The sequence below is a fragment of the Sciurus carolinensis genome, chromosome 11 (genome assembly GCF_902686445.1).
Source record: "Sciurus carolinensis chromosome 11, mSciCar1.2, whole genome shotgun sequence".
NCBI lineage: Eukaryota > Metazoa > Chordata > Mammalia > Rodentia > Sciuridae > Sciurus > Sciurus carolinensis.
In genome coordinates, this window is record NC_062223.1 from 5598934 (window position 1) to 5623235 (window position 24302).

Sequence of the window (24302 nt, forward strand, 5' to 3'; positions counted from 1 at the left end):
ATACTTGTTCTATTGGCATAAGTGATACGCTGGTCACTGGGAATGTAGACAGGGAAGAGGGCCTAGAGTCTCTTCTACACAGCTGGTGGAGTTACCAGCAGGGCTACCATTTTGAAAATGTGGCATCACATTTTCAAAAGTTGAGCATTCACATACCTAATGACCAGCAGCTGTGAGTCTCAGTATACGCCCATGGGAAACTGGCACACGAACAACCCAGAGTGAACAGAATGAGCATCACAACTCTGTTCCCAGCACCAGCAGGAGGGAGAGCTACATACACAGGGGAACTTTACACCAGCTACCATGAGTGAGCCAGAGCAGGAGACAGCCACGTGGGTCGGTGCTGGCAACACGATACAAAGGAAGAGCCTAACACGTTTCTTATCAAATCTAAACCACTAAGCATACAGATTCGTATAGATTTTATAAAATCATATTTTAAAAAAGAAAGAAAGGGGATGTAGCTCAGTGGTAGAGTGCTTACCCAGCATGCATGAGGTCCTAGGCTCATCCTCAGTGCCAAAAAAAAAAAAAAAAAAAAATCAGGTAGATGTATACAACATGTGACCAACCAGATGTGGAGGCATGCACCTGTGATCCCAGCTACCTGAGGCTGAGATAGAAGGATCATGAGTTTGATACAGCCTGGGCAGCATAGCAAAATACTTTAATGTAAATCCAACAAAAATGTTTATAACTGTATGTTGATGGTGAAAGGCATCAAGAAGACCTAAATAAATGGAGGGACATACCTTGTTCGTGGATTAAAAGAATCAAAATAGCAAAAATTTTAATTTTCCTCAGAACTACCTATAAATCAATGTAATTCATAACAAAATCCAAGCAAGAATTTTTCACAGACATGGAAAAACTCATTCTAAAATGCATATGATGAGGCACAAGTTCTAGGATAAGCTAGGATAACAATTTTGAAAAAGAAGAGTTAAGTGAGAGAGATTGCAGTTTGGATTTTTGGTTTTGTTTCTTGGTCCTGGGGGTTGAACCCAGGGGTGTTTTACCATGGAGCTACATTGCCAGCCCTTTTTATTTTTTTATTTTGAGACAGGGTCTCACTTTGTTGCTTAGGCCCTCAAACTTGCAACCCTCCTGCCTCAGCCTCCCTCGTGGCTGTATAATACACCACTGTAATTTTGCACCCAGCAAGGTCACCAATTTTAAGACATTTTGTATAGTAAGGAATCAGGATACTGGTGCTGGTGGAGGGCTAATCACAGATCAGTGAAACCGAACTGAGAATTCAGAAATAGGCTTACACAAATATGCCGACCAACTGTAAGACAAAGGTGCAAAAACAATGTGGTGGAGAAGGCTCATCCTTTTCAACACAGACCTGGACACTCCCACTGGTGCACACACCATGGCCCCTTGGGTGGCCAGACAGTCCCCTCTCCAGCCCAGCTCCCCTGGGCAGCATGGGATCCTGGCTTTGAATTTGACCCACACAGAAACCAGTGTCCTTCTGGAACCCTTGGGCTCAGCCCCCAGGACGGCTCAGCTAGGGCGTGTGCCCAACCAGCACCTACTGTGTAGGAAAGGGGTGGGCAGAGGTGAGGAGCGACTGCGAGGATGGGTAGTTCAAGCAGCAAATTAGCAGCCAGCCGACGGTGAATGACTGTGTGGGTGAATTAAGGAATGAGCAGGCGAGACGGAAGTCAGAGGATGCGAGTGACATGAGCCTTTTCCTCAGGGGCTGACTCCCTGTGACCCGGCCCCAGGACTGTGTGGCTGCTACCTCCCCAGGCAGCACCCCTTCCCTCCCCAGAATGCCCAGGGCCCCCTGCCCTCCCCAAGAGGCTCTCCAGCTGGGAGGGCCATGTGCCCTCCCCTTCAGAAGAAGCAGGAACCAAAAGCCCAGAGAGTGGCCCAGCTTGGGCAGGTACATGCCCTCCTGGAGCAAAGCCCTAGCCCCATTACCTGCAGGGTTTGGCAAGCCAGGGCCTGTGTCTTGCCCCCCATCCCCACTAGCCAGTTCCTATGCCAGAGTTTCCAGGAAGGGACACTTGGCCACCTTCCCAGGCATACTGAGTGCAGAGAAAGAAGAGCACACCCCTGTGAAAGGATCAAGCAGGTACTGTCCTCTGAGACCAGAGTCATCCTGTCTAGCAAGGAGGCCAGGTAGCCAGGGCTGTCCCCAGAGCTGACAGGGACAGGCACTCCTGAGTCCTGGTTCTCTGGTCTGGCCAGGTCAGGGCCGTGTGGTGTGAAGGCTCCAGGCTGCTCTGGAGAGTTGGCCAGGTGAGGACAGAGGTGTCTGGAGGCTGGTTGAGGGCCACGCCCTGTCCTTGGTAGTCACGCCAGGCTCCCAGGGCCCTAGCCCCAGCTCAGGAGGAGCCCTCCGCAGTGAAGGGTCTGTGGAGACCGCCTGTGGGCAGTTAGAGGTGACAGAGAACAGAGGGACGTCCCCTGGGCAGGGCAGGCCCGGGACAGGCAGGGGAGGGGTCTCGGGGCTCCTGTTTGTCAAGTGTTTCCTCTTAAAGTCTGCGCTTCTGCAGTGGCATTGAAGGATCGGGTCCTGCGGCCTCCGCAGGCCAGAGTTCTCGGCTCCTCTCAGGTCCCAGCCTAACTCCACCTGCGTGAGCGGTGGGATGCTTGCTCCCCTGCCTCCTGCGGTGTCCTGGCTGCCAGGGCGCGTTATTGACAAGAACACCCTTCCGTCTGATCACAGCAGCCTTGTAAAGCCAGGGCCACGGTGTGCGTATCTGAGCGGGCTGCTCCGTCCCCTCACCGTGTGCTCGGTCCCCGCCAGAATCGCTCTCTTTACAGAGACCTTTCCGGTTTTCTTCCCCCACTTCGAGTGTGTGTCTGCCTCGCGCTGCAAGCGCCCCACAGCCCAGCCACCCTGGCCCGCTGGAGTTTCCAGCTCTGCTCCTGCGTCTTCCGGCCTTGCTGTTCTCCAAAATCACCATGGCTATTCCTGGCCTTCCGCATTTTCATAAATATTTTAGGATCAGCATTATCGTAAAAACAGCTGAAGTGGACCAGAATCTATGCCCCGACTCAGGAAAGCCGTCTTCTGAGTCCCGAGTCTTCTTTCACGTGAGCATGTCATGTGCCTCCAGGGTCTTGGTTGGATTCTCACCGAGGCCTGGAGCCTTGCAGAATAGGGGCCTAGCTCATCTTCAGATAGATTTGTTCCTCGGTAGTTTAGGGGTTGTGATACTTTTATCATTGACTTCTTCTTTATTTCATGTTCCGGTTGTTCGTTACCAGCAAAGAGAACCGTAACTGACTGTTATAGATGATCCTTGAAACCAGAATCCTGGTTAAATCCCTTTGTCAATTCCCGCAGCTTCTCTGAGGACTCCTATGTATTTTCCAAACAGTGGCAGTTCCACTCTTGTCTGGGCCACCGTCACATGGACTCCCTTCCTACCTTGACACGCGGGCCGGGGCTTCTGGACAACATTAGATAAGTGGAAAGCGCCAACGTCCCCGCTCAGCTCCTGTCCCGGGAGCCAAGTGTCTGACACTCTGACGTTAAGGGTGATGTGTGCTTAGGGCTTGGTTGGTCGGTTTGTTTGCTTTCGTTTCTTCAGTTCCTTGCTTTTTTGTTTTTTCAGATAATGCGTTTCCTTCTACTCCTAGTGTTCAGGGAGTTGTGTTTTCATTAAGAAGGGGTCTTGAATTTTATCAAATGCTTTTCTGCATCTTTTGAGTCGACTCCAGGTTTTTCCCGATTCTGCTGCTGTGGTGAGCTGTGTTGGTTTCTGACCTCAACCCCACCTCGCCACCTGGGCAAGCCTGGCTTGTTCCATCTTTCTGTAGCGCTGGGTCCACTTACTTAACTGGTGTCACGTCTAGGATATTTGCATTTAGCTCAGGGGGGATGAGGGGAGCAACCTTCCGTTCTCTTTCTCAAACACGCTTGTCAGACGTGGACATCAAGGCCATGCTACCTCACAAAAATCCTCTCAGGAGATTTGTATAAAATTGGTATTATTTCTTCCTTAACTGTTGGGAAGAACCTACTGGCAGAGTCGTCAGGACTTTGAGCTCTCTGTGAGAAGATCATTAAAATTCCCAGTTTAATTTGATTAATACTGGACAATTGACATTCTTACTTCTCCTATTTTCTTTTTTTAATATTTTAGTTACAGATGGGCACAGGCCTTTATTTTATTTATTTATTTTTATGCTGAGGATAGAACCCACTGCCTCACACGTGCAAGGCAGGTGCTCTACCACGAGCCACAACCCCGGCCCCTCTCCTGTTTTCTTTTTATAGATTATATGTTTGATGAATGGAACTATTTTATCTAAATTATCAAAATTACTCCTGTTCATATCCTTTGATATGAGGTTTCCTAAGGTCGCTAGGTCCACAATTACCGTTTGATTTTCAATGCCTGCCATCGCACACTCTGTCAACCTTGCTAAAGTTTATCAATTTTTAAGACCCTTCAAAGAACCACATTCTGGCCGAACTCTTCTCAATATAATGTCCATTTTCTATTTCATCTCTTTATGCTCTTGTCTTTAGTATCTCTTTCTTCCAACGTTACATTTAAATTCATGGGTTTTTAGCTTCTTGAGATGAGTTTCAGCCTCTCTCCTTCCCTAAGCTTTCTCTGAGTGCCTGTTTCACTTGCCTCAAACACTTATTGAGCTGCAATTTGGGATACGCTACACTTTGTATTATTCAATTAAAACAATCTTCTAATTTATATCAGATCTTTTTTCTTTGACTTATTTAGAGTGTTTAACTTCCAAACACTCAGGGACTTTCTAGTTTCAGACGTATATGTTTTAGTTGATTTCGAGTTGCATGTCACAGTGGTCAGAGAACACGCTAACTGTGGCTTGATTCTCGGAGTGTGTGGGCACCTGCTTTTCACACCTCGGGTCTGGGGTCTGGGTTCACAGTGCTCTGTGTGCTCCCGGGAGGCCTGTGTGGACTTCAGTTATGAGGGTCCCTACTTCGTGGGGGCCACTGACGCTGTTGGCATGTGGCTCAGGGGTTGCTTCTGTGGGTTACTGGTTAGGTGTGGCATGAATTTCCTCCTTCACCTTTCTTTACTGCTGCTTTGCTTTCTGTGTTTTAAGGTGCATGCAGACTTAGAATCGATCTCTTCTGCTGCCTTGATGCTTTCATAATTATGAACTGTTCTTCTTTATCTCTGGTAAGTCTTCAGGAACACTTGGCCTGATACTAGTTCACCAATACCAGTTTTCATTTGGTTATACTATGATATATATTTTTCTATTCTTTTACCATCGATCTTTCTGTATTTCTATTTTTTCGGCACAGGTGCCTAGGATTGAACTGAGCCAATCCCCAGACATATTTTGTATTTTTTTTTAATTTTAAACTTCTTAAAAATATTTTTTAATTGTCAATGGACCTTTAATTTTATTCATTTCTTTATATGTGGTGCTGAGAATCGAACCCAGTGCTTCTCACGTTTGAGGCAAGTGCTCTACCACTGAGCCACACCCCAGCCCTATTTTGTATTTTATTTAGAGACAGGGTCTCACTGCGTTGCTTAGCACCTCGCTATTGCTGAGGCTGGGTTCAAACCAGAGATCCTCCTGCCTCAGCCTCCCTAAAGTACATTTCTATAGTTGTTTGCGATCTTGCTTGATGATTCTAATTGGCATATTAATCCATCAAAAGTGTGTGCCGTTCACCATGTTGAGAGAGTCGGCATCTTTCTCATGTGCTTTGTCTCTTTCTCTGATTCTATTTTCTGTTCCTGCTCCATTGCCATCATCCGCCAGTTCATGGGCACACTTCTGTTCTAGAATTTCCATTTTGCTGTGACTATATGGTTTTTATCTCTCCGCTGAAATTCCCCAACTTCTCATCTGTTTTCTTGAGCCTATTTGTCAAGGTTATTTTGAAGCTCTCTCAGAACTTAGAAGTAAACCACAACCATCTATTTGCTCGTGCGTCTGTGGGCCAGTGGTTTGGGCTGCTCAGCTGGCGGACTCGTTGGGGCTGGCCATGCGGCGGTGCTGGTGTGGCAGCTGGTGGCTCAGCCTCAGGTGTCCAGAGCGTGTGGCTATCGGGCAGGGCACCTTGACTCTCCTTCACATGACTTTTCCAGCAGGCTAAATCAGACTTGTCCAAGAGGCAGCAGCATTCTAAGAGGGGAGTGAAACCACAAGTCCTCTCCAGCACAAAGTTCACGCAAATGGGTCTTAGAAACAGACTCGAGTCCTCAGAGCCGGACTTGCAAAGACTTTGTGCCCACCTTCAACCCGCCACCGTCCGCCCTCTACCCTTAATCTTTCATCGTCCTCCTCAGTGCAAAATTCATTCACTCCTTCAAGACACCTAGAAGTCTCAGCCAATTGTAGGGGGCATTCTGCTCCGAGGCCAGTGTCTTGTTATCTGCCTCTTGTTCCTGCACAGTGCCTGGGCCCAAAATCAATGCCATGTGTTTTTAGAGATTGATATCACAAATCCTAATTTCTCTATCAGTTATCTGTTGCTACATCACAAACCACAGATAAATATAGTGGTTTCACACAATTGTTTTCTTTGCTTACAACTCTGTGGGTGAGGAATTTGGACTTGGCTCAACTGGGAGATGGTTCTGCCAGCTTTGCTTGGGGTGACTCAGGCAGCTGCAGTCATCTGGCAGCTTACTTGGGGCGGGAGGGTCTAAGACAGCATCACTCACATGTCTCCAGCTTGGTGCTGGCTACTGGCGAGGGCACCTCTGTTGGCGTGTGGTTCCTCCACTCCTGAGCTCAGGCTTGCTCATACAGCCATGATCCAAGAGCCTGCACGACACACCGCAGGAGTTTCCCAGCGCTCTGACAGTCATGTGAAGTCACAAAGTCAGTCCACATCCAAGTCGTAGGAAAACAGACTCCATCTCTTTTTGGGAGAAGCTACAAGAAGTCAAGGCTCCTAAATGTGCCATAACTTTAGCTCTATTTCTAAGGTCTGTTTTTTCCCTTGATTTTTAATCTTTCATGTGTGAAAAGCAAATGTCACAACCTTGATGATATTAACCCTCTACAGGATTTTCTCCTGGTCAGGGTACTTTGCTCCAGTCTGGGCTGAGACAGTTGAGGCTTCACAGAAATCGTGGGGGTCCTACTAGGTAGATCTGAATCCCCAAGATGCTCTCCCCAGAGCGTGAGCCTGTGGAGGGCCCTGCTTTGCTTTCACCCTCTTGGCAGCTGCCTTTCCTCTGCTTCTCCAAATCTTACCCACACGGGCAGATTGGGAATGCAGAGGCTTCCGGGGAAAGTGTGTGAAAGGGGCACACTGCTCTAGCCTCAGTCCCCCCATCTTGTCTGCTCATCTCCTGGCATCTTGGTGGCCCTGGACTCCACTGGTTTTCTCATAGCCTGGTACTTGGGCATCCTGTGTGCAGATTTCCCACAATGAAGAGGACAAAGCGGCTGGTGTCTAGGCTCACTGTCCCCTCTGGCTGGAATCTTGGCCCTTTGAGTCTTGCATTCTCTCAAGCCTTCCAACAGTCACTTGGGGGTTTACTCTGGTTGTCACAGCAAGTGTCCAGCAGGAGGTTTGGTCAGGCACAAGGCTCGTGGACAGAAGGAAACTCCCGTGAGCTCCACATGCTGATTTCTTCCCTGTGCACACATGTGGAACCTCACATTTCCTTTCTCCATGGCGTATCTTGACGGAACTTCATTCCTAGAGGGAACTTGAGAAGCAACCCAGTGCCGTGCCCCATGCAGGGTGGCCCAGGTGGTAAAGCTTCTTCCTTGCTTGTCTCAGCTTCTCCAAGGGCCTGCCTGCTAGTGCAGCTAGGAACATGGCTGTGGTCAGGGGTCTTGGGCCTCAGTTGCATGCACCTCCGCACGGCCTCCAGTGAGGAAGTTTCCCCTACTCTGCTGTGAGTTAGAGGCACAACCCTTGCCAACTGGAAGCTCTGACTCTCACCCTGCTTCTAAATGACAAAAGGAAAGGCCCCTCTTCCCATGCACCGGTAATGTGAGCCCATTCACCTTTCAAAACCCCTGTCCCCTGCCTCCCTCAAGCCCCAGGACTTGAACATGCTCCTTGCTTCTGGAGGGTCTGTCCATGGGCAGCAGGGCCACTGGTACCTCTCACAGAGTGGCTGGCACGAGCAGAGGTGGCCACTCACACCCTCCTCTCCACTCTCCACTGCAGGCTCCGGGAGCACCATCGGGCAACCATCAAGGTCATTCGACGCATGCAGTACTTTGTGGCCAAGAAGAAGTTCCAGGTGAGTCCTGCGCCAAGCCGTCTGCACTCTGCCTGCCCACGCAGCCTGCGGCAGCAGAACAAGCCCCTCTGGGACTGCCCCACCCACAGCGGGGGCTGCAGAGGTCTCCACCTGCCAGCTGCTCGGGCAGGGCCATCCAGGACCACTCACCCTCAAACACCCCGCGAGGACTTCACCGCTGTCCCTGGAAGTCCTTTCTCACCAAGGCAGTAGGCCTGGCCCAGGACACTTCTGCTGAGGCCTGGCCTGGGCACCCGTGGGCACCCGCACAGCCTCCCTCATCGCTAGCTGGGAGGTAGCAGCCTCACAGACTCACTCCATTTGCCCTGGGTGGGCCATGCAAGGCTGCCGTAGCGAGTGACAGGCTGATGCCATCGGAATGACGGAGGCAGAGTCTGCCCCAATCACTCAGTCAGGATGCCACACGCTTCCCCAACACCCCATGCCCTTAAGTGTGGGGGTCTGGAGAAGGCGGGAGGCCTGCCCTGCTCCATTGGGGGTCTCCCCGCCGGGCAGGCCTGCGGCTCTGGGCTGCCAGGACCCCTGGGGTGGGGTGTCCCTAGAGAATGCAGCTGGGGCAGGCTGGCTTCTCTGCTGGGTGGGTGGGGACCGTGCTTGGATGGAGGCCTCAGGAAGGGGGACTTACTGCTCACTCTGAGAACATGTGTGCAGACATAACCCATGGGCAGCCCGGGTGCGGGTCCTCTGTCCAGTAGGCCCTCGTTTTCAAGCAGGGAAGGCTGGGGTGATTTGCCAGAGCCCTCAGAGAGTCACAGTGGTGGCCCTGCATCTAGCTCCAAGCCATAGGGGTGACAAAGACTCACAGTCCCCCTCAGTAGACCTCCTGCTGGGCCCCAGGCAGCATGGTCTCTGCCTCCAGATGCCACAGGGCTTCCAGGGTGCAGACCCCACCCACGCAACCCTGGGCTCCTGTCTCCATCTGCAGTGGACAAGGAGTGCAAGGGCTGGGCACCAGGCAGGCTCGCGGCCTCACGCAGCCTCACCGCGGCAGTCCAGGCCAGCCTCTGCCTCGCGCTCTTCCTGCTGGCTCAAGAGCGGCACCTGGGCCGGAGGCTCTTCCCACCCTCATGCAGCATGTAGACCCTCAACCTGGGCACTGCCAGGCTCAAGGGACAGACAGTCTGCAAATGTGACCATGTTCTGTTGCCACCCCCTCAGCTGCACCTCCTGGGGGTGTCAATGGCTCCACTGGACCCTTATCTCCTGCAAGGCCTGGGACTTCTCATTGTCAAAATGAGTAGAGTCCACACTCAGCCAGTACCGGGAAGTCTGCTCGGTGACATTTGGGGGAGCTCAGAGGCCCATGGTGAGCGCATGGAGATGCTGTGTGGCTGCCTGCGCTGGCACCCATGCGGAGGGCCCTCTGTCCTGGCGGCTGGGGCAGGAGCTCACACAGGCACCAGAGTGAGCAGCACTCTCCCAGGAGAGGAATGGGCTACAGGAAGCCCCTTGGAGATAGGTGCAGGCAGGACAGTCCCCCAAGAGCAAAGGAATGGCCAAGGCGCATCACCCCTGCTGGGAAGCAGCTTGGAAGTGACAGCTCAAGCCACCAAGTTCACCCTGGTGAAGCAGAGGGTTCTGAGGATTCTACCATGGCAATGATGGTCCCCAGCCTAAGACATTGGGTCCCTGTGGGCAGAGGGTAAGCCCCCAATCCAGAATAGCCCAGGACCTACTTGGCACTGGGCTTCCTGGGGGTTCCTTCCAGGGCCTGGAGATACCCAGCAGAGCACATGAACCCTCGTGCTTCCCAGGAAGGCCCATCTGCAGGGGAGGTCATCTGCAGTGGCCCTTGCAGACCTGTCATTGTGACAGGCAAGACAACTACCTGGTGGTGCAGGTGCAGGGCCCAGAGGAGAGGCTAAGAGCCCTGCACTTCCTTCCAGGCCGTGGGTCCTTTCCTGCCTCAGGACACAGGCCCATGTCCTTACAGTGGCCCAAGAAGATTCCAGAACAGGCTGGGAAACACCCACCTCCAGCTCTCTGCTTCTTGCTGGCACCCAAGGCCCTGGGGAGGCAGCAGCAGAGCTTTGCAGTGTGGAGCTCCTGAGCAGGGAGCCTGGGGTTCCCTTCAGGGCGGTTCTCATGCTGAGTCCTCCAGGGACAAGCAGTGAGGCTGGGGAAGAGGGAGCTCTTGACAGGGAGGAGCTTCACGGGAACCCGGTTGCCCCCGCCATGCCAGTTCTTATCAGCTAGTCTGCCCACCTGCACCCCACCTACCCCAGCTGGCCTCCGGCTGCAGGAGTGGCGGTCGACGCTCCCGCCTGCCTTGCCAGCCGATAAGCCCCCAGCTAGCCGCCCCTATGTCTGGCCGCAGGAGCCAGAGCCTCTTAACCCTTTGAGTTTGCCTTGAACGCCCGCCGTCCACTGTCGATCTGTCTGGACAGGTCAGCCTATCTCTGGCTCCTGATGCAGCCAGGGGACATGAGATCTGGAGAAAACCTGAGGTGGTCTCTCTAGCCACGCCCCAGGCAGCCACTTGACAGAGGCCCCACAAGCCCTGAGCAGACCCTGGATGGAACTCAGCAGCTCCAAGATAAGCCTCAGCAGGCCTGGGACACCACTGGCCATGGGGAGTGAGTGGGGCATTGCTGACCCTTCCTGGGCCATGCTTTGCTCACGAGCCCTGCCCCATCCTGCTCTCCTGTTGCATATGACTCTGCAGAAGCTCCTGATAGACATTCACACACACCTAGACCCAGTGGTCCACAGGTTCCCAGGCAGTCTGGGGACCAACACAAGCCCCCTCCCCAGTCCAGGACCAGACCCACGACACCTTCAGCCCTGGACCTAGCAGTTCCCTGGCCTCCCTTCCCCTCACTCACCCCCAAGCTCACCAGGCAGACTGTTGAACTTCCTAGCTGGCCACCCGACCCCAGGTCTTCATCATCGTGTGCTAGGGAAAGGCGCGGACCCTGGGCTCAGCCACAGCCCCCTCGGACTCCGGCAAGGTGCTGGTCCCAAGTTCCTGAGCTTTTTGACCCAGCATCTTATTTACTCTCATTCCCTCTCTATCAGGCAGAACAAGGTAGAGCTCAGCATCCCACCTTCCATAAAAGAGGAGCAAGGCCCAGCACCCCATCTTACAGAGGGAGGAGCAAAACTTAGTGTCTCATCCTGTAGAAGGAAGGATCAGGGCTTAGCATCCCATCTTACAGAAGGAAGGAGCCAGGCTTAGCCTCCCCATTTTACAGAAAGAGAAACTAAAACCCAGGGACAGAATCAGCCTATACCCAAGTGCAGATTTTGCTGCTGGAGTCAGGCTGAGTAGGTGCAGGGTGGAGGGTCTGCCCAGAGTCCCACCCACACCTGATCCATGGTGGGCCTTTGTGTTGAGACAGGTGATACAGGTGGTCCTGGCGCCCGTGGTGGTCCCAGCAGCGGCAGACCCCTTACCAAGGCTCAGCTGTGTTGAAGGAAGTAGGCTCCATCTCTGCCTTCCCAACGTCATGCCTCGCACTTAGGGTTCCTTGTGGGGCTGGTGATTCTGGCCTGCTTGGTGTCATGTGGAGGGCAGGAGGCCCTGGGCTTCAGAGCCCATGCTCTGGTAGGTAGGAGGCCTCTGCCCTGCCTAGGGATTCCTGGGGTACAGCGCTGTGTTGGGGGTCATAAGAACTCTGGCAAGCCCCCAGTCTTTGTGGTGGAAACCCTGGGCACGTCAGAGTGTGCACAGAGCTGGGGGGACCTGGACACCTGAGGCAGAACACTCCCTCCTAGGTGAGGTAGCTCTGGTCTCTGGAATGAGCTGCACAAGAGTCTCACAGGGGCAGAGAGACGCAGACCCCCTCGGCAGACCCCGTCTCTCGTCCCCGGCCCCTCCACCCTGGGCAGGCCCAGCCTGCACCACAGAGCTGATCAGCAGGTGTCCCAGGACCTTTGAGTGTCCTGTGGAAGGCAGCAATCCCAGCTCCTTGCAGGCGGAGCTGCTTAGGGGCTACAGAGGCCACTGGGGGATAGAGCTGTGCCTCGCTGGTGGGCACACAGCTTCTGGGGCCACCTGAGCCTGGCTTAGCCTGGCTGCTGCTGCCTGGGTGAGACCCTCGACTTGGGGGCCTGGGAACAAGGCCACAGGTGGGCTTGAAGCTCTGCTGGCGGCATGAGGAGCTTCATTTTCTCGTGGTCATTTCTGTTGATGTCACCTGAGCCCCAAGCCTGGGGTTACCTACCTGGTCCCACCTAGTCCCAGGCCTGCCGTGGGAACCTGGTCAGGGGCCCGCACCCTCAGCCCTCAGAGCACACACCGCAGGCTTGGCTGTCCACTGAGTGCACTCCTGCCGGTCACTGGAAGAGCATGTGGTGGGCCACGCAGAGAGCAAGGGGCACTGCCAGCAGTGAGTGTGTCCCGGTGCCCAGGTGCCCCAGCCCAGGCTCAAGCCCCAGTAGGGCAGAGGCCTGCTCCCAGAGCTGCATGGAGAGCTGAGCCTCCAGGCACAGGGGGATGTGACCGGCATCTTTCTGGCCTACAGCAAGCAAGGAAGCCCTACGATGTGCGGGACGTCATCGAGCAGTACTCTCAAGGCCACCTCAACCTCATGGTGCGCATCAAGGAGCTGCAGAGAAGGTGGGCACAGGTGGGGTCCCGGGGACAGGACCCTGGTGGGGTCGTCACCGTGCTGCATGTTGCCCAGCCACCCCTGCCCCACCCGGTGGATAAGGCCGGTTCCCTTGGCTGGTCCCAGGGAGGAAAGAGACTTGAGTTCTCCCCAAGACCCACCCCCTGGGCCTCCCCTATCCACAGGTCTGACCACCTGGGGTTCTGCCTACCACTGGGCCTGGAGCCGTAGACCCTGACAGTTGCAAGTTAGCACGTTCTGGGCTTCTGGATCCTGTTCCCATGGAAGCAGAGAGGTCCTTAAGGACCAGCAGAGTTTAGACCATATGGGCTAACCTGGGAACCTCACTTGCAATGTTACAGGGTCCAGCTGGGAGAATGGACCTACCCCGGTCACCGGCAGGGCCAGGGCTCAGGGCCCCCTATCGCTGACCCTACTTGCCCCACCAGGGTAGAAGTCTAAGGACGACCACTCGCTGCCCCTCCTCTCTGAGCCTCCTGCCGGGCTCTCAGGCACATGTGTCTCTGGGGACACAGGAACTTCTGGCAGGACTTAGGGTGGTGTCACCAGGTGTCCAGGGTGGGTGGGCGGTGTGTCATCTTGCTGGGCACAGCAGCCCATCCACCACACCCCACTGGGCATCCTGTGGTGCCTGGGCCAAGTGCGAGCTGCGCTCCGTCTCCTTCCCTCCCAGGCTGGACCAGTCCATCGGGAAGCCCTCCCTGTTCATCCCTGTCTCAGGTGGGTTTCTGCATCGAGCCCCTAGATGTGGCAGCCCCCTCGAGCCTCCTCCCCCACCTCTCCTCCCTGTCAGAACAGGCTGCAGGCCGTGAGTGAAAGCCAGAGAAAGGGACAGCAAGACCACGCCTTGTGCAAAGTGGCTCTGGGCACACTTCACGGGGGGATCTTCTGGTTGTGACCACCCACCTGGGTTCCCCAAATGACAAACTTCTGGGTGCTGGAGCTGGGATCTGGTGTGGAAGCACACTCTGTGGGTCACTTTCCAGAGGGGGCCCTGGGAGGCTGGGGTTCCATCAGTGGGCTGTCACGCCAGGGGAGGTCAGGCAAGGCCGGTTCCTCAGGGTGGCCCTAGCCCAGGTTCCAGTAGGACCTCACACTTGAGCCAACAGGGTGGGGCCCAGGGGCACACCAGCCCTGTGGTCTCCCGAGTGCACTGAGTGACGTCCTCGAGGGCTCAGAACTCTGGACCCTCTGCTACCCCAGCCCAGCTCCCTGAGGCTGTGGAGGGGGCTCTGCCCCTCCCCGGCCGACACACCTCCCTGATTTCCATGCTTCACCCCCGTAGAGAAGAGCAAGGACCGCGGCAGCAACACCATCGGTGCCCGCCTGAACCGCGTGGAAGACAAGGTAGGCCGGAGCGCCAGGCCCCAGGGCCGCTACTGCGACGTCTCGTATGCGTCCAGACGTGGGTGTGGTCACGTGCTGTCTCCTCCCTCCCTGTGAGCTAGGTGCCCCTGGCTGGAGAGCAGACCAGGCTGGTGGCTAGTTCTCTGACACGTGGCATCTTTCCTGGCAAGTGGCAGCCAGTGCCCACCAACCCCTCCCTGGAGTTCATAGGACCGAATCAGGAGGTGGGCGTAGAGTGCAGGACCCCATGGGCCACTCCTTGTCCTGCGGTCACACATGCTCCGGAAGGCAGGATCCTTCAGGCTGCTGCTTCTGCTGCGCATCCCAGGCCTGTGGCCCTGCCTCTGCTCCGAGCAGGATGGAGAGACCTGGAGGTCGGGCCTGCTGACCTGCTCTCTCTGGCACCTGTTGACTGATGTCTGCTTTGTGCTCCAACAGCCCCCGGAGGGTGCCGGAGGAGAGTGGCAGGAGCCAGCCTGACCCCTGCCATCCCCTGGCCCCAGCTGTCGGGAGCCATCACTCTGGGCAGGACTCAGGGGAGCCCAGCTAAGGCAGGCGCGTAACGGGGGCACCCTTGCTTATCCTGGAGCCGACGGTGTTGAGGGGTCCACCCAGGATGGCACAGTGGGCTGTCATGCCCCACCCACCCAGGCCGCCTTCAGTCCCCACTGTAGGGTCCTAAGTAGGAACAGGGGTGTTCAGGTGGAGAACAAGCCTGGGGCAGGGCCCACACAGGCTGGGTCACTGGGACACCTCTGCCTCCCAGACTCTGCCTGTGCCCTGGCCTCTCTGCAGGGTGGCCGGGGACCCCAGGAGGCTCTGCGCTGCGGGAGGGCTTTTCTCAGGCCGTGGCCCCCCTGCGGCTCCACTTTGAAGTCTCTGTCGTTTGAGGCGGGCTGTTATCTTGCCGGAGAGCGCATGTCTGTCTACATGGATTTTATCTGAAAGTAACTGAGAAGCTAAAAATAGAGGAATTTTGGTTGGGCAGGGAGTGAGACTGCTCTGTTGCCTTGGCAACAACAGGCTCTGGCCTACTCCCAATCTGGGCTACATCTGGGCAGGTGGGGCAGGGCACATCCCACACAGGACTCTCTCCCTCCCTGCCCTGGGCCCTGGGGCCTGCAGCCTCTCCCCTCCCCACCTGGTACAAGCTGCCCCTGGCCCAGAGTGGCCTTGGGGCCCCAAGACAGCAAATGAGATCACGCAGGGAGAGGGAAATCCAGGCTGCAGGTACCCACTGGGACCCTTGCTCCTGGCCTGGCCTGCTGGACTCTACGTCCCAACACCCGAGCCCCACTGGAGGGCCTGGTCACCCTGAAGCAATTCAGGCCTGAGTGGGGTGGGTCCTGTGGCCTTTGCCAGGTAGCTAGCCCAGCAGGAGATGGCCTCGTCTAGCAAGGTGGGATCTGAAGCCCAGAAGAGAAGGGTTCCCAGGGTCAGGCTCAGAGGCTGAGGAGCCGTCTGTGGGCCAGGCCTGGCCTCCCCTTTCCCTCTTTGCACGTGGGCCCTGTGACTTGGGCTGACACACCAGTGCAGTGGACTTGCGTCCTGTGTGGAGGTGAGGCCAAGCCCTTCCAGAAATCAGAGGAGGCCAGGGTGGAGTCTGGGAATGGCTCCTGGCCCTGGGGCATCCTAGTCAGGGCAGTCTTTGCCGGCTGGGGGCCACTGCTGACCGAGTCCTGGCGGCCTCCTTCACAGCACAGCGGGGCCCCTCAGGAGCCCTGGGAACCACTGCACTGTCACTGCTCCCAGACTAGCCTCCCAGCCTCCCACCCAGGCCCAGCTCTAGCCTTTCCCACCCTTCAGGTCTTCCTCATGGCTCTACCCCCTGCCCATGAGACAGGCCACCCCTAATCCTGGACTAAGAGCCTGGTGTCCTCTGGGAGTGACAGTGACCGGCAGACAACCTCTCCTGAGAAGTCCCCCTGCCCAGGCCTGAGCCATGGTCAGCCAGCAGCCTGCTGGGGTCTGAGAATGAAGGCGAAGCCCTCGGTTGACCAAGGCCAGGGTGGCGGCTGAGGTGGGGCCAGTGTCGGCCTTGGGGTTTCTTCAGATCTGAGCAACAATGGGCTCTGTACTTTCCAGAGTCCCTGATCCCTGGGAGCAAGGTTTAGGAACAAAGCTGGGGTGTGCCTCGGAGCCTCCACTGGCCTGCCCCCCCTTGCCCGCTCTGAGCCAGGGCTGCTGGGAGATCCTGCAGCAGGCACAGGCTCAGCTCTGTGTTGTCACCCTGTCCCTGGGGGCTGGTCAGGTGCAAGGGGCGTCCCCTGCCCAGGGCTTCCAAGACAACAAGCAGCACCCACATTGCACCCAGAGCCTCAGTCCCTCCCAGGGGCCTAACTGGGACCCCGGCTGTCTGTCAAGGGGCTGGCAGAGGTGCACTGACCCGGGCAGAGGCAGCAACCAACCGGCATGGGCTCAGCTGATGGCAGCCTGCCCAGCCCATCCCCTGCCAGTGACCGCGGCCCCCCGTGGGGACAGACCCTGGGAAAGGGCTTTGCTGGGCCCAGAGGGCACAGTGGCATGGCCTGGGCCCCACGTTATCGCAGTTATCAATGCAGTCATCGCAGCCATAAACAACTCAAGCGCAATCCTGCTGACCTCGGGATGTAGGGGACAGGAAATCCCTCAGAGCCTGGTGGGTCCACAGCAGAGCTGGTGCCAGCCAGCCTGGCCAATCCCAGCCAGAGCCCCTGGACCTTCCCCACCAAAGCCTTCCCCTCATCCCCACCCCAACAGGCTGGCTGTGGGGCCAGAGGGGTCAAGGCTCAGCTCAGCTCCTCAGCGCTGGAGTGGGCCCGAGAGGAGTAGGGCAGGGGCCTCTGGGACTTTCAGTGGCTGCTCCCCAGTTGGGAGGACAGGGAGGCCAGCTTGTGCAGGCATCTCAATGGCCAGGAGCCCCTCCTCCCTTGTGGCTGGCTGGGGACCCACGCTGGGGGAAGGGCCCACAGACTCCCTGCCCCAGTCTGGGCTGGGTTGGAAGCCCTGCTTGGCAGTGGGGTGTGCAGGTCCTACTCAGAGTCCCACTCATCCTACAGGACACCCCTGTCCCTGGTCACTGTCCACCTCTGCATCTGGCCTGACTCTCCAGGCTCTGTCTCCTGTGCCCGCCCCACGCCCAGCTCAGAAGCTTCCTCACACCCACGTCTGCTCCCCGCGGGCCTCCCTTCCTGTGAACAAGAGGCTCCCACTGGGCGGGGGAGCGAGCTGCCTCCCACCTTGCCCCCGTCTTCGGTACTCTGGAGGGCCCCTGTTTGCCCAGATAAGTCCTCTTCAGCAGGTTGGCTAGGTGAAGAGCTGGTCCCCAAGGAGGCCACAGACAGGGGTCGGGGACAGGTGAGGTCAAGAGAGAGAAAACAGGGGTTTGGCAAATATAAGGGTCCCTCTGAACCAGTGCAGAGGGCCACGGCGGGGTGAGGAGCAGGTGGCACCTTCCGTGGGCTGTGCTGGGGGTCAGGGGAAGGGGCAGGCTGTCTGGCCATGGAGACCCCTGGGGCTTCTCCAGAGCCCCCCAGGGTTGCTGGGCAGCATGAGGGCCACTGAACGAGGGTACCCCAGGCTGGGACCCCCACACCAGACCTCTGCTGAGTTGTGCACCCACACGGTGTGTCTGTCTCAGAAGCTGCCACCCCACCCCTCAGGCCACAGGCCTACAAGCTGACCCTGGGGCATCATGGTCCCAGGGGTTCCCCACAACCCCAGAGCCACGTCCATGCTGCTTGCGCTGGCTTTCCAGCCCCATGTCCTGCCTAGCTTTCCCTGCCTTGCTTGGATTGTTTACCAAGTTGCCACGGCAGACTCCAGCCTTCCCGGGCCCCCAACCCTCGCAGCTGAAATGCGCTGGCTGGGGTTTCGTACAGAACTTTGTGGCTGTTTCTGCATGGGCTTCCAGCCTTGGGCTGACTAGCCGGGCTTGGCATCGTGTGAGGTGAGTTTGCAGGCCACTTCCACTCTTCCTGCACACCGGAACATTCCGTGTAAAGTTAGACTTTCTGATGTCTCTGGACTCTCTGGCGGAATTCGAACTCCAAGCTGTCTGGCCAGCTGTGTTCTGGGTGATATGCTTCCTAACTACTGACCTGATGACTAAGGGTTCGGGACTATTCAAGTTTTCTATTTTTTCTCATGTCAGTTTGATAAGCACTATGTCCCAGGAATTTGCATGCACCTCGTGGGTTTCCCAGGTATTGGCATTTATTGTTCCTCAGTCTCCAGGCTCGGGGTCCTTGTCTCTTTTAACCTTGCCTGTATTGTTTTTCTGTGTCTTCACTTTTGCCCTCATTTGTCGAGCCTACTAGATATTTACCCATTTTATTAGTATTTTCACCAAACTTTTGACTTTGTGAATCCTATTACTTTGCAGTAATCCTATTACTTTTCTGACTGTCCAGATTTCTGAGATATTTAAAGCAACAGCACGGTAGTAGCTATTTATAGCACTTAAGGCAGTAACGTTTTCCACTCAACCTCACTCAAACTACATCCCGACTTTTGATACATGGCATTTAGTCTTTATTTCCACCCACCCGTGTATTTTCCCCGTCTCCATCCCCACTTCCCATTCTTCCAAGGAGTTTCCTCCAAGGCGTCTGTTGTAAAGCTTCCTGGTCATACTGCTCGGTTGGCAGACAGTCGTCCGTACAGTGGCAGACCTTTGCAATGTTTTAAAATACAATTTATAGCAAAATATGTGGTTGGTTATTGTAATATACCCTCTGTACTTGCAAGGGACATATATTCTGAAGTTACTGGGTGCTGGGTGTGTTTACAGCCACTGGCACACGCTTGAGAGTTGTTTTGTTCAAATCCTTTGTAGCCTTGTTGGAGAGTCTGTGTCTCCTTGCTCTATCATCACCAAGCAGACGGATTGGCTTTCTAAGAAACTTCTACACTGTCCTCCAAAGGGTCTCTACAGTCTTGCTTTCCCACCAGCCATGTGTAAAGGTTCCCCTTTCTCTTCAGCCTCCAACTCCATGGTATGGCTGGCCTTTTCTGCCGAGCCCTTTTAGTGGGGTATGTAATGGCATCTCATTGTGGGTTTAATTTGCATTTCCCTAATGACTAATGATGTTGAGCAACTTTTCATGTGCTTATTAGCCATTCATAGTCGTCTTTAGTGAAATGTTTATTCAACTCTCCTGCCCATTTGCTAATTAAGTAGTCTGTTGTATTATCGAGTTGCAAGTGTTTTTTATATGTTCTGGATACAAATCCTTTATCAAACGTCTGACTTGCAAACTGTTCCTCCTACTCTGTGGCTGTCTTTTCATTTTCTGAATGGTGTCTTTTAAATCACAGAACTTTTTCATTTTAATGAAGTCCAATTTGTCTTTTCTTGTATGGCTCATGCTTTCAATGTTCCAAGACCTCTTTGCCTAATCCAAGCACATGAACATTTTCTCCTATTTTTTTTTCTTCTAGAAATTGTGTAGAATTAGCTTTTACATTTAGGTCTGTGTTTATTTGGAGATAATTTGGGGGCATGTTGAGACAAAGTCTAAGTGATTTAGTTTTAGTTTTAGTTGTTTTGTTTGGTTTTGTTTGGTTTGAACTTATGGACATATTCAGCTACCCAGCACCATCTGTCCAAAAAAAAGAAAGAAAGAAAGAAAACAAAACAAAAACTATTTTTCCTCTTTCAAGTTGTCATGACCTCTTTGTCAAAATTGTCCCAAAATGTCTGGGTTTATTTATGGATTTGTAATTCTGTTCTATTATTCTGTATGCCTATCCTTAAACCCACTCTGTAATGTTTTGATTATTAGAGATTTATAGTAAGTTTTGAAATCAAGTAGTATAAGTCTCCTAATTTTATTCTTTTCTCACAGTTTTGCCCAATCTAAAGCCTAGAAATTTTCATGTAAATTCTAGGATCAACTTGCTAATTTTTGCCAATAAAAGAAAAGAACCTGCTGGGATTTAAATAAGCATTGCATTGAATTTATTGATCCATTTGGGGAAAATTTACATCTTAACAAAAGTGAGTATGGTAATCCATGAACATGGTATATTTCTATATTCCTCCATGTATTTGATCTACTTTGATTTCTTTCAGTGCTGTTTTATAGTTTTTGAAGTATAAATTTTGTACTTCTTTTACTAAATTAAGTCCTAAGAATTTTATTGGTCATGCTACTATTAATAGAATTGTTTTCTTAACTTCACTTTTGAATTGTTACTTGAATATAGACATACCACTGATTTTATATTCATCTTGTAAACTTGCTATTATTAGTTTGAGTAGTTTTTGTTGTTGTTGATTCCTTCAGGTTTTCTACATACAGGCAGGGTCATATTATATGTGAATAAAGACAGTTTAACTTCCCTTCCAATCTTGAATTTCCTTCCCTCACTCCCTCCCTCGCTCCCTCCCTCCTTCCCTTCCTCTCTCCCTCTCCCCTTCCTCTTCCTCTTCCTCCTACTCTGCTCTCAACCCCCACCCCCAACTGCATTGGTTTAAAGTCCAGTCACGTTGAGCAGATGTGGCAGTCTGGTGGTAAAAGCATGCGGTCCATCTCCATGAACTCTGGTATTAGCCATAGGCTTTCCATAGATGCTTTCACTGGTTGAGGATATACCCCTAGCTTGTTAAGAGCCTATTATAATTTTTCTTTGATAGTACCAGGGACTGAACCCAGGGCCTTGCTCATGCTGTATGAACACCCTACCACTGTGCTACTGCCCCATTTATTTTTCATTATTTATTTTGGTGCAGCATTTCACTAGTTGTCAGACTGGCCTGTAGCTTACATTACTCCTGGCTAGCCTCCCAAGTAACTGGGCTTACATACAGGTGTGCACCACCACACCTGGCTCACAAATGAATGTTGATTTTTCTTGAATGCCCTTTCTGCATCTATTGAAATGATCACATGGTGTTTGTCCCTTCTTCTGTTATATGGTGTAATACCTTTGCTACCTTTGGGATACAAAACCAACTTCACATTTCTGGGATAAATCCCACTTTTTCACAGTGTATGATATCTTAATATGTTATTAGATTCAGTTTGCTGATATTTTGTTAACAACATTTGTATCTATATTTATAAAGGATATTGGTCTGGAGTTTAATTTTCTTGCTTTTTTTTTTTTCAATTCCGACTTTGGGATCAGATTTTTTAAACCTCTCCTTTTTAATTCTATAATGATATATTCCAGATGTGTCCTTTGCAAACATATCTGTATGCATATGTGTATCTGACTGAGCTTTAATAATTATTTGATACAATTATGTTTAATGTTATTTCTATTGTATTTGGGTGGATTCTTAGCAGCACATTTCATATCTTCCATTTCTACAAAGTTTTTCAATGTTTATTTTTTGCCTCTTTCTTGCCCTTCACTGGTTCTTCCACTTCCCTCTACTGGTTTTGGAGCTGTAGATCCTGGTGCAGGTCTTGTAGCAGTTGGCACAGAACATTTTACATGGATGGAAGCCAGAGGCAGTGGCTATCTGAGCCTGTGCTGTGTGACACAAGGACCTTCGGGCACCTGGTCCCCTCCTGCACAGAGGCCTGCTTGTGCTGCACCCTCTGCTGCATGTGCCTTCCTACAGCTCACCTCTAGGTCACACCTCAGACCTTACATCTGGCATCGCTTCTTTTTCTGCTTGATATATTCATTAGAATTCATTAGAATTTCCTTCGGTGAAGATCAAAATTTCTCAGATTTTATTTGTTTAAAAATGATCATTTGGGGGCTGTGTCTCAGTGGTAGAGTATTGGCCCAGCATGTGGGAGGCACTGGGTTTGCCCCCCAGCACCACACTAAAAATAAGTAAATAAACAAGATATTGTAAATAAATAAACAAAAGTTTATTAGTAAATAAACAAAAGTATGGTGTCCATCTGCAACTAAAAATACTTTTAAAAAATAAATAAAAATGATCATTTGACCATCTTTCTTAAAAAATATTTCTACCAGTTATAAAAGCTAGGCCCAAAGTCATCAGGATTAATTTTTCTTAGCACATCAAAAATATTATTGAATTTTCCTTTGACTTCCATTGCTACTGTTGAGGAAAAAAAAAATATATGAAGGTAAATTTTTATCTATTGGAAGGACATCTGTCTTTTTCCCCTGACCATCTTAGGATGTTCTCTTTGACTCTGGCGTTGGCGGAGTTCACTGAGATGTGTTGGGAGGGCCAGGGGTGTTTGTTCCTTGGTTCTGCTTGAGGTACCTTTGCTCACTGTGTGGCGTCTCACCTCAGTTCTGCACTCTTCTCGGTCGATGTCTCGAGACTACATCAGCCTTATTGACTTCAACCTCCTTCTGGAATTTCCGTTAGACATAGGATAGGCCATTCCACTCCCCTCCATGTCTCTCAACCTCTTTTTCTTTTTTAATCACTTTGTACCCCTGTACTGTAATTCTGGAAAATCTTTTTTTTTCCTTCCGGTGCTGGGGATGGGACCCAGGACTTCACCCATGCTAGGCAAGAGCTCTACTGAGCTATATCCCCAGCCCTTCTAGAAAATCTGTAGAATGATCCTTCTCCCAGTTAATAATCGTTGCTTCAACTTTGTCTAATCTGCTGTTTAACCTGTCTGGTAAATTTTAAATGCTGGCTTTTTATATTTGTAAAAGTTCTGTTGGGTTCTCACTTATACCTAGTAGGTCACTTTTATTATATCTTTCTCTTCACTAGTATATTCAAATTGTTTAAAATTTCTTGAAGTGTTTTAAATGTGGATATTTTAGATTTCATTTTCTCTTTATTCTAGTCTTTTCACATCTGTATCTGCTTTTTTCTTCTGATTCTTATTCATAGTGTTTTGTTTTCTTTGCTTTTTAAAAAATGTAAACTCATAAATTTTAAAATTTATCTGTGGGAATTTTTTTGAGGCCTGGTGTGAAGTTGGGGATCTCGGCAAGGACCCACATTTGGGTGCAGCCTGAATTCTAAGCTCTGAGCTCAGAGTTCTTCAGATCACGGAAGTTGTGTGGGTCTGAGCTTCCACGCAGCGCATGGACCAGCTCATGTGTGTGACTGTCCAGGGCAAGCGCGCTCCCTGCCTCTGAGCAGTGAGTCAGGTTTCCTTACAGCTCCTCGGGCAGAGGGCTATTCTCATTGCCGAGGCCCTCTGAGGGTCCCCGCCTGGGTAAGTCTGGGCTTTGATGCCTCCACCTCCGTCGCCGGAGAGACCCTAAAAACCAGGCTCCCTGAGCTCTGCCGTTCCACTTCCACTGAGTTTTCAGCCAAAAAGCTCCCTCAATTCTTGGTCAGCTCATGGATGCCGGCCACGGATGTAGTTGTTAATTTTCCAGTAGCTACTTAATTTTCTAAAAAAATCAGGTGAAGTTAAAATTGTATTCATATATCTTATTTCACCCAACAGATCCAAAATATGATCATTTCACTAGGAAAAGCGATGGGCATAGTTGACATTCTTATTTGCACACTGGGTCTTCAGAGCCAGTGTCATTGTACACTTCTCAGTGCCTTTCCATTCAGGTGCTGAGCTTGTATGAGAACTGCTCGGTCTGTATTTAGATTTCATAAAATTTACTGTTGGAAGAGGAGATTCTTATGCCTGTCATTCCAAACATACTTTTAAAGTTTTCCAGTAACTCAATCAAGGATCTGTACTTAAGTTTAGTGAATTTAAATCATTAAGGCGACCTTTAACGCAATCTCCGGGGCCATAAGGGACTGGCGGCTGGAAGGTACAGCTTTAGACTTGCATTCTTATGGGCAGGGAGCACGGTGCGGCCCAGGCCAGGCCAGGCGGTGTGCGTGGATGTCAACAGGAAGAGCTGGGCGTGCAGGTGAAGCCCTTAAGCAGCTTCATTTGGCCCCAGCACCCCTTCCTACCCCAACGGGGACACATCCCTGCAGATACTTCCTGGGCTCCCTGTGCATGAACCTGAGCCCATCTCCTCGGACACCCCATGTTCTCCAAGGTCCCAGAGACCACCAGCCTGGGATTCTGTCCACGACTTCTCTGCCCCCTCTGCCATTGGTGACCCTCCTGGGAGGTGACACTCAGAGTCTCCATTTCCAGGTTGATCTGCCCAGCCAGTCGCGCGGCCACTATTGGGCCCCTCCCCACCTCCAGGGCTGGTTGCATCAGAAAGTCAGAAGAGCTCCCCGTGGCTCCCCTCCTTCCACTCTCCTCTTCCCCGCCACTTCTCTCGCTGCTGCTGGGCTGCTCTTGAGTGA

At 52.5% G+C, this 24302-nt stretch overlaps 1 protein-coding gene across 6 annotated transcripts in view; it reads left to right on the forward strand.

Moving 5' to 3' along the window:
* The window catches only part of Kcnq1 (potassium voltage-gated channel subfamily Q member 1), a 307534-nt gene that overhangs the window by 231177 nt on the left and 52055 nt on the right, over window positions 1-24302 (forward strand). For 4 of the 6 annotated variants that reach the window (XM_047518656.1, XM_047518660.1, XM_047518655.1 and 1 more), the window contains 3 exons: window positions 8120-8195; window positions 12683-12777; window positions 14076-14137. In XM_047518656.1, coding sequence (XP_047374612.1) covers window positions 8120-8195; window positions 12683-12777; window positions 14076-14137 — 233 coding nt within the window. Of the gene's footprint in view, window positions 1-8119; window positions 8196-12682; window positions 12778-13463; window positions 13511-14075; window positions 14138-24302 lie in introns of all 6 variants that reach the window. The other 2 variants (XM_047518661.1, XM_047518658.1) reach the window with 1 other exon arrangement.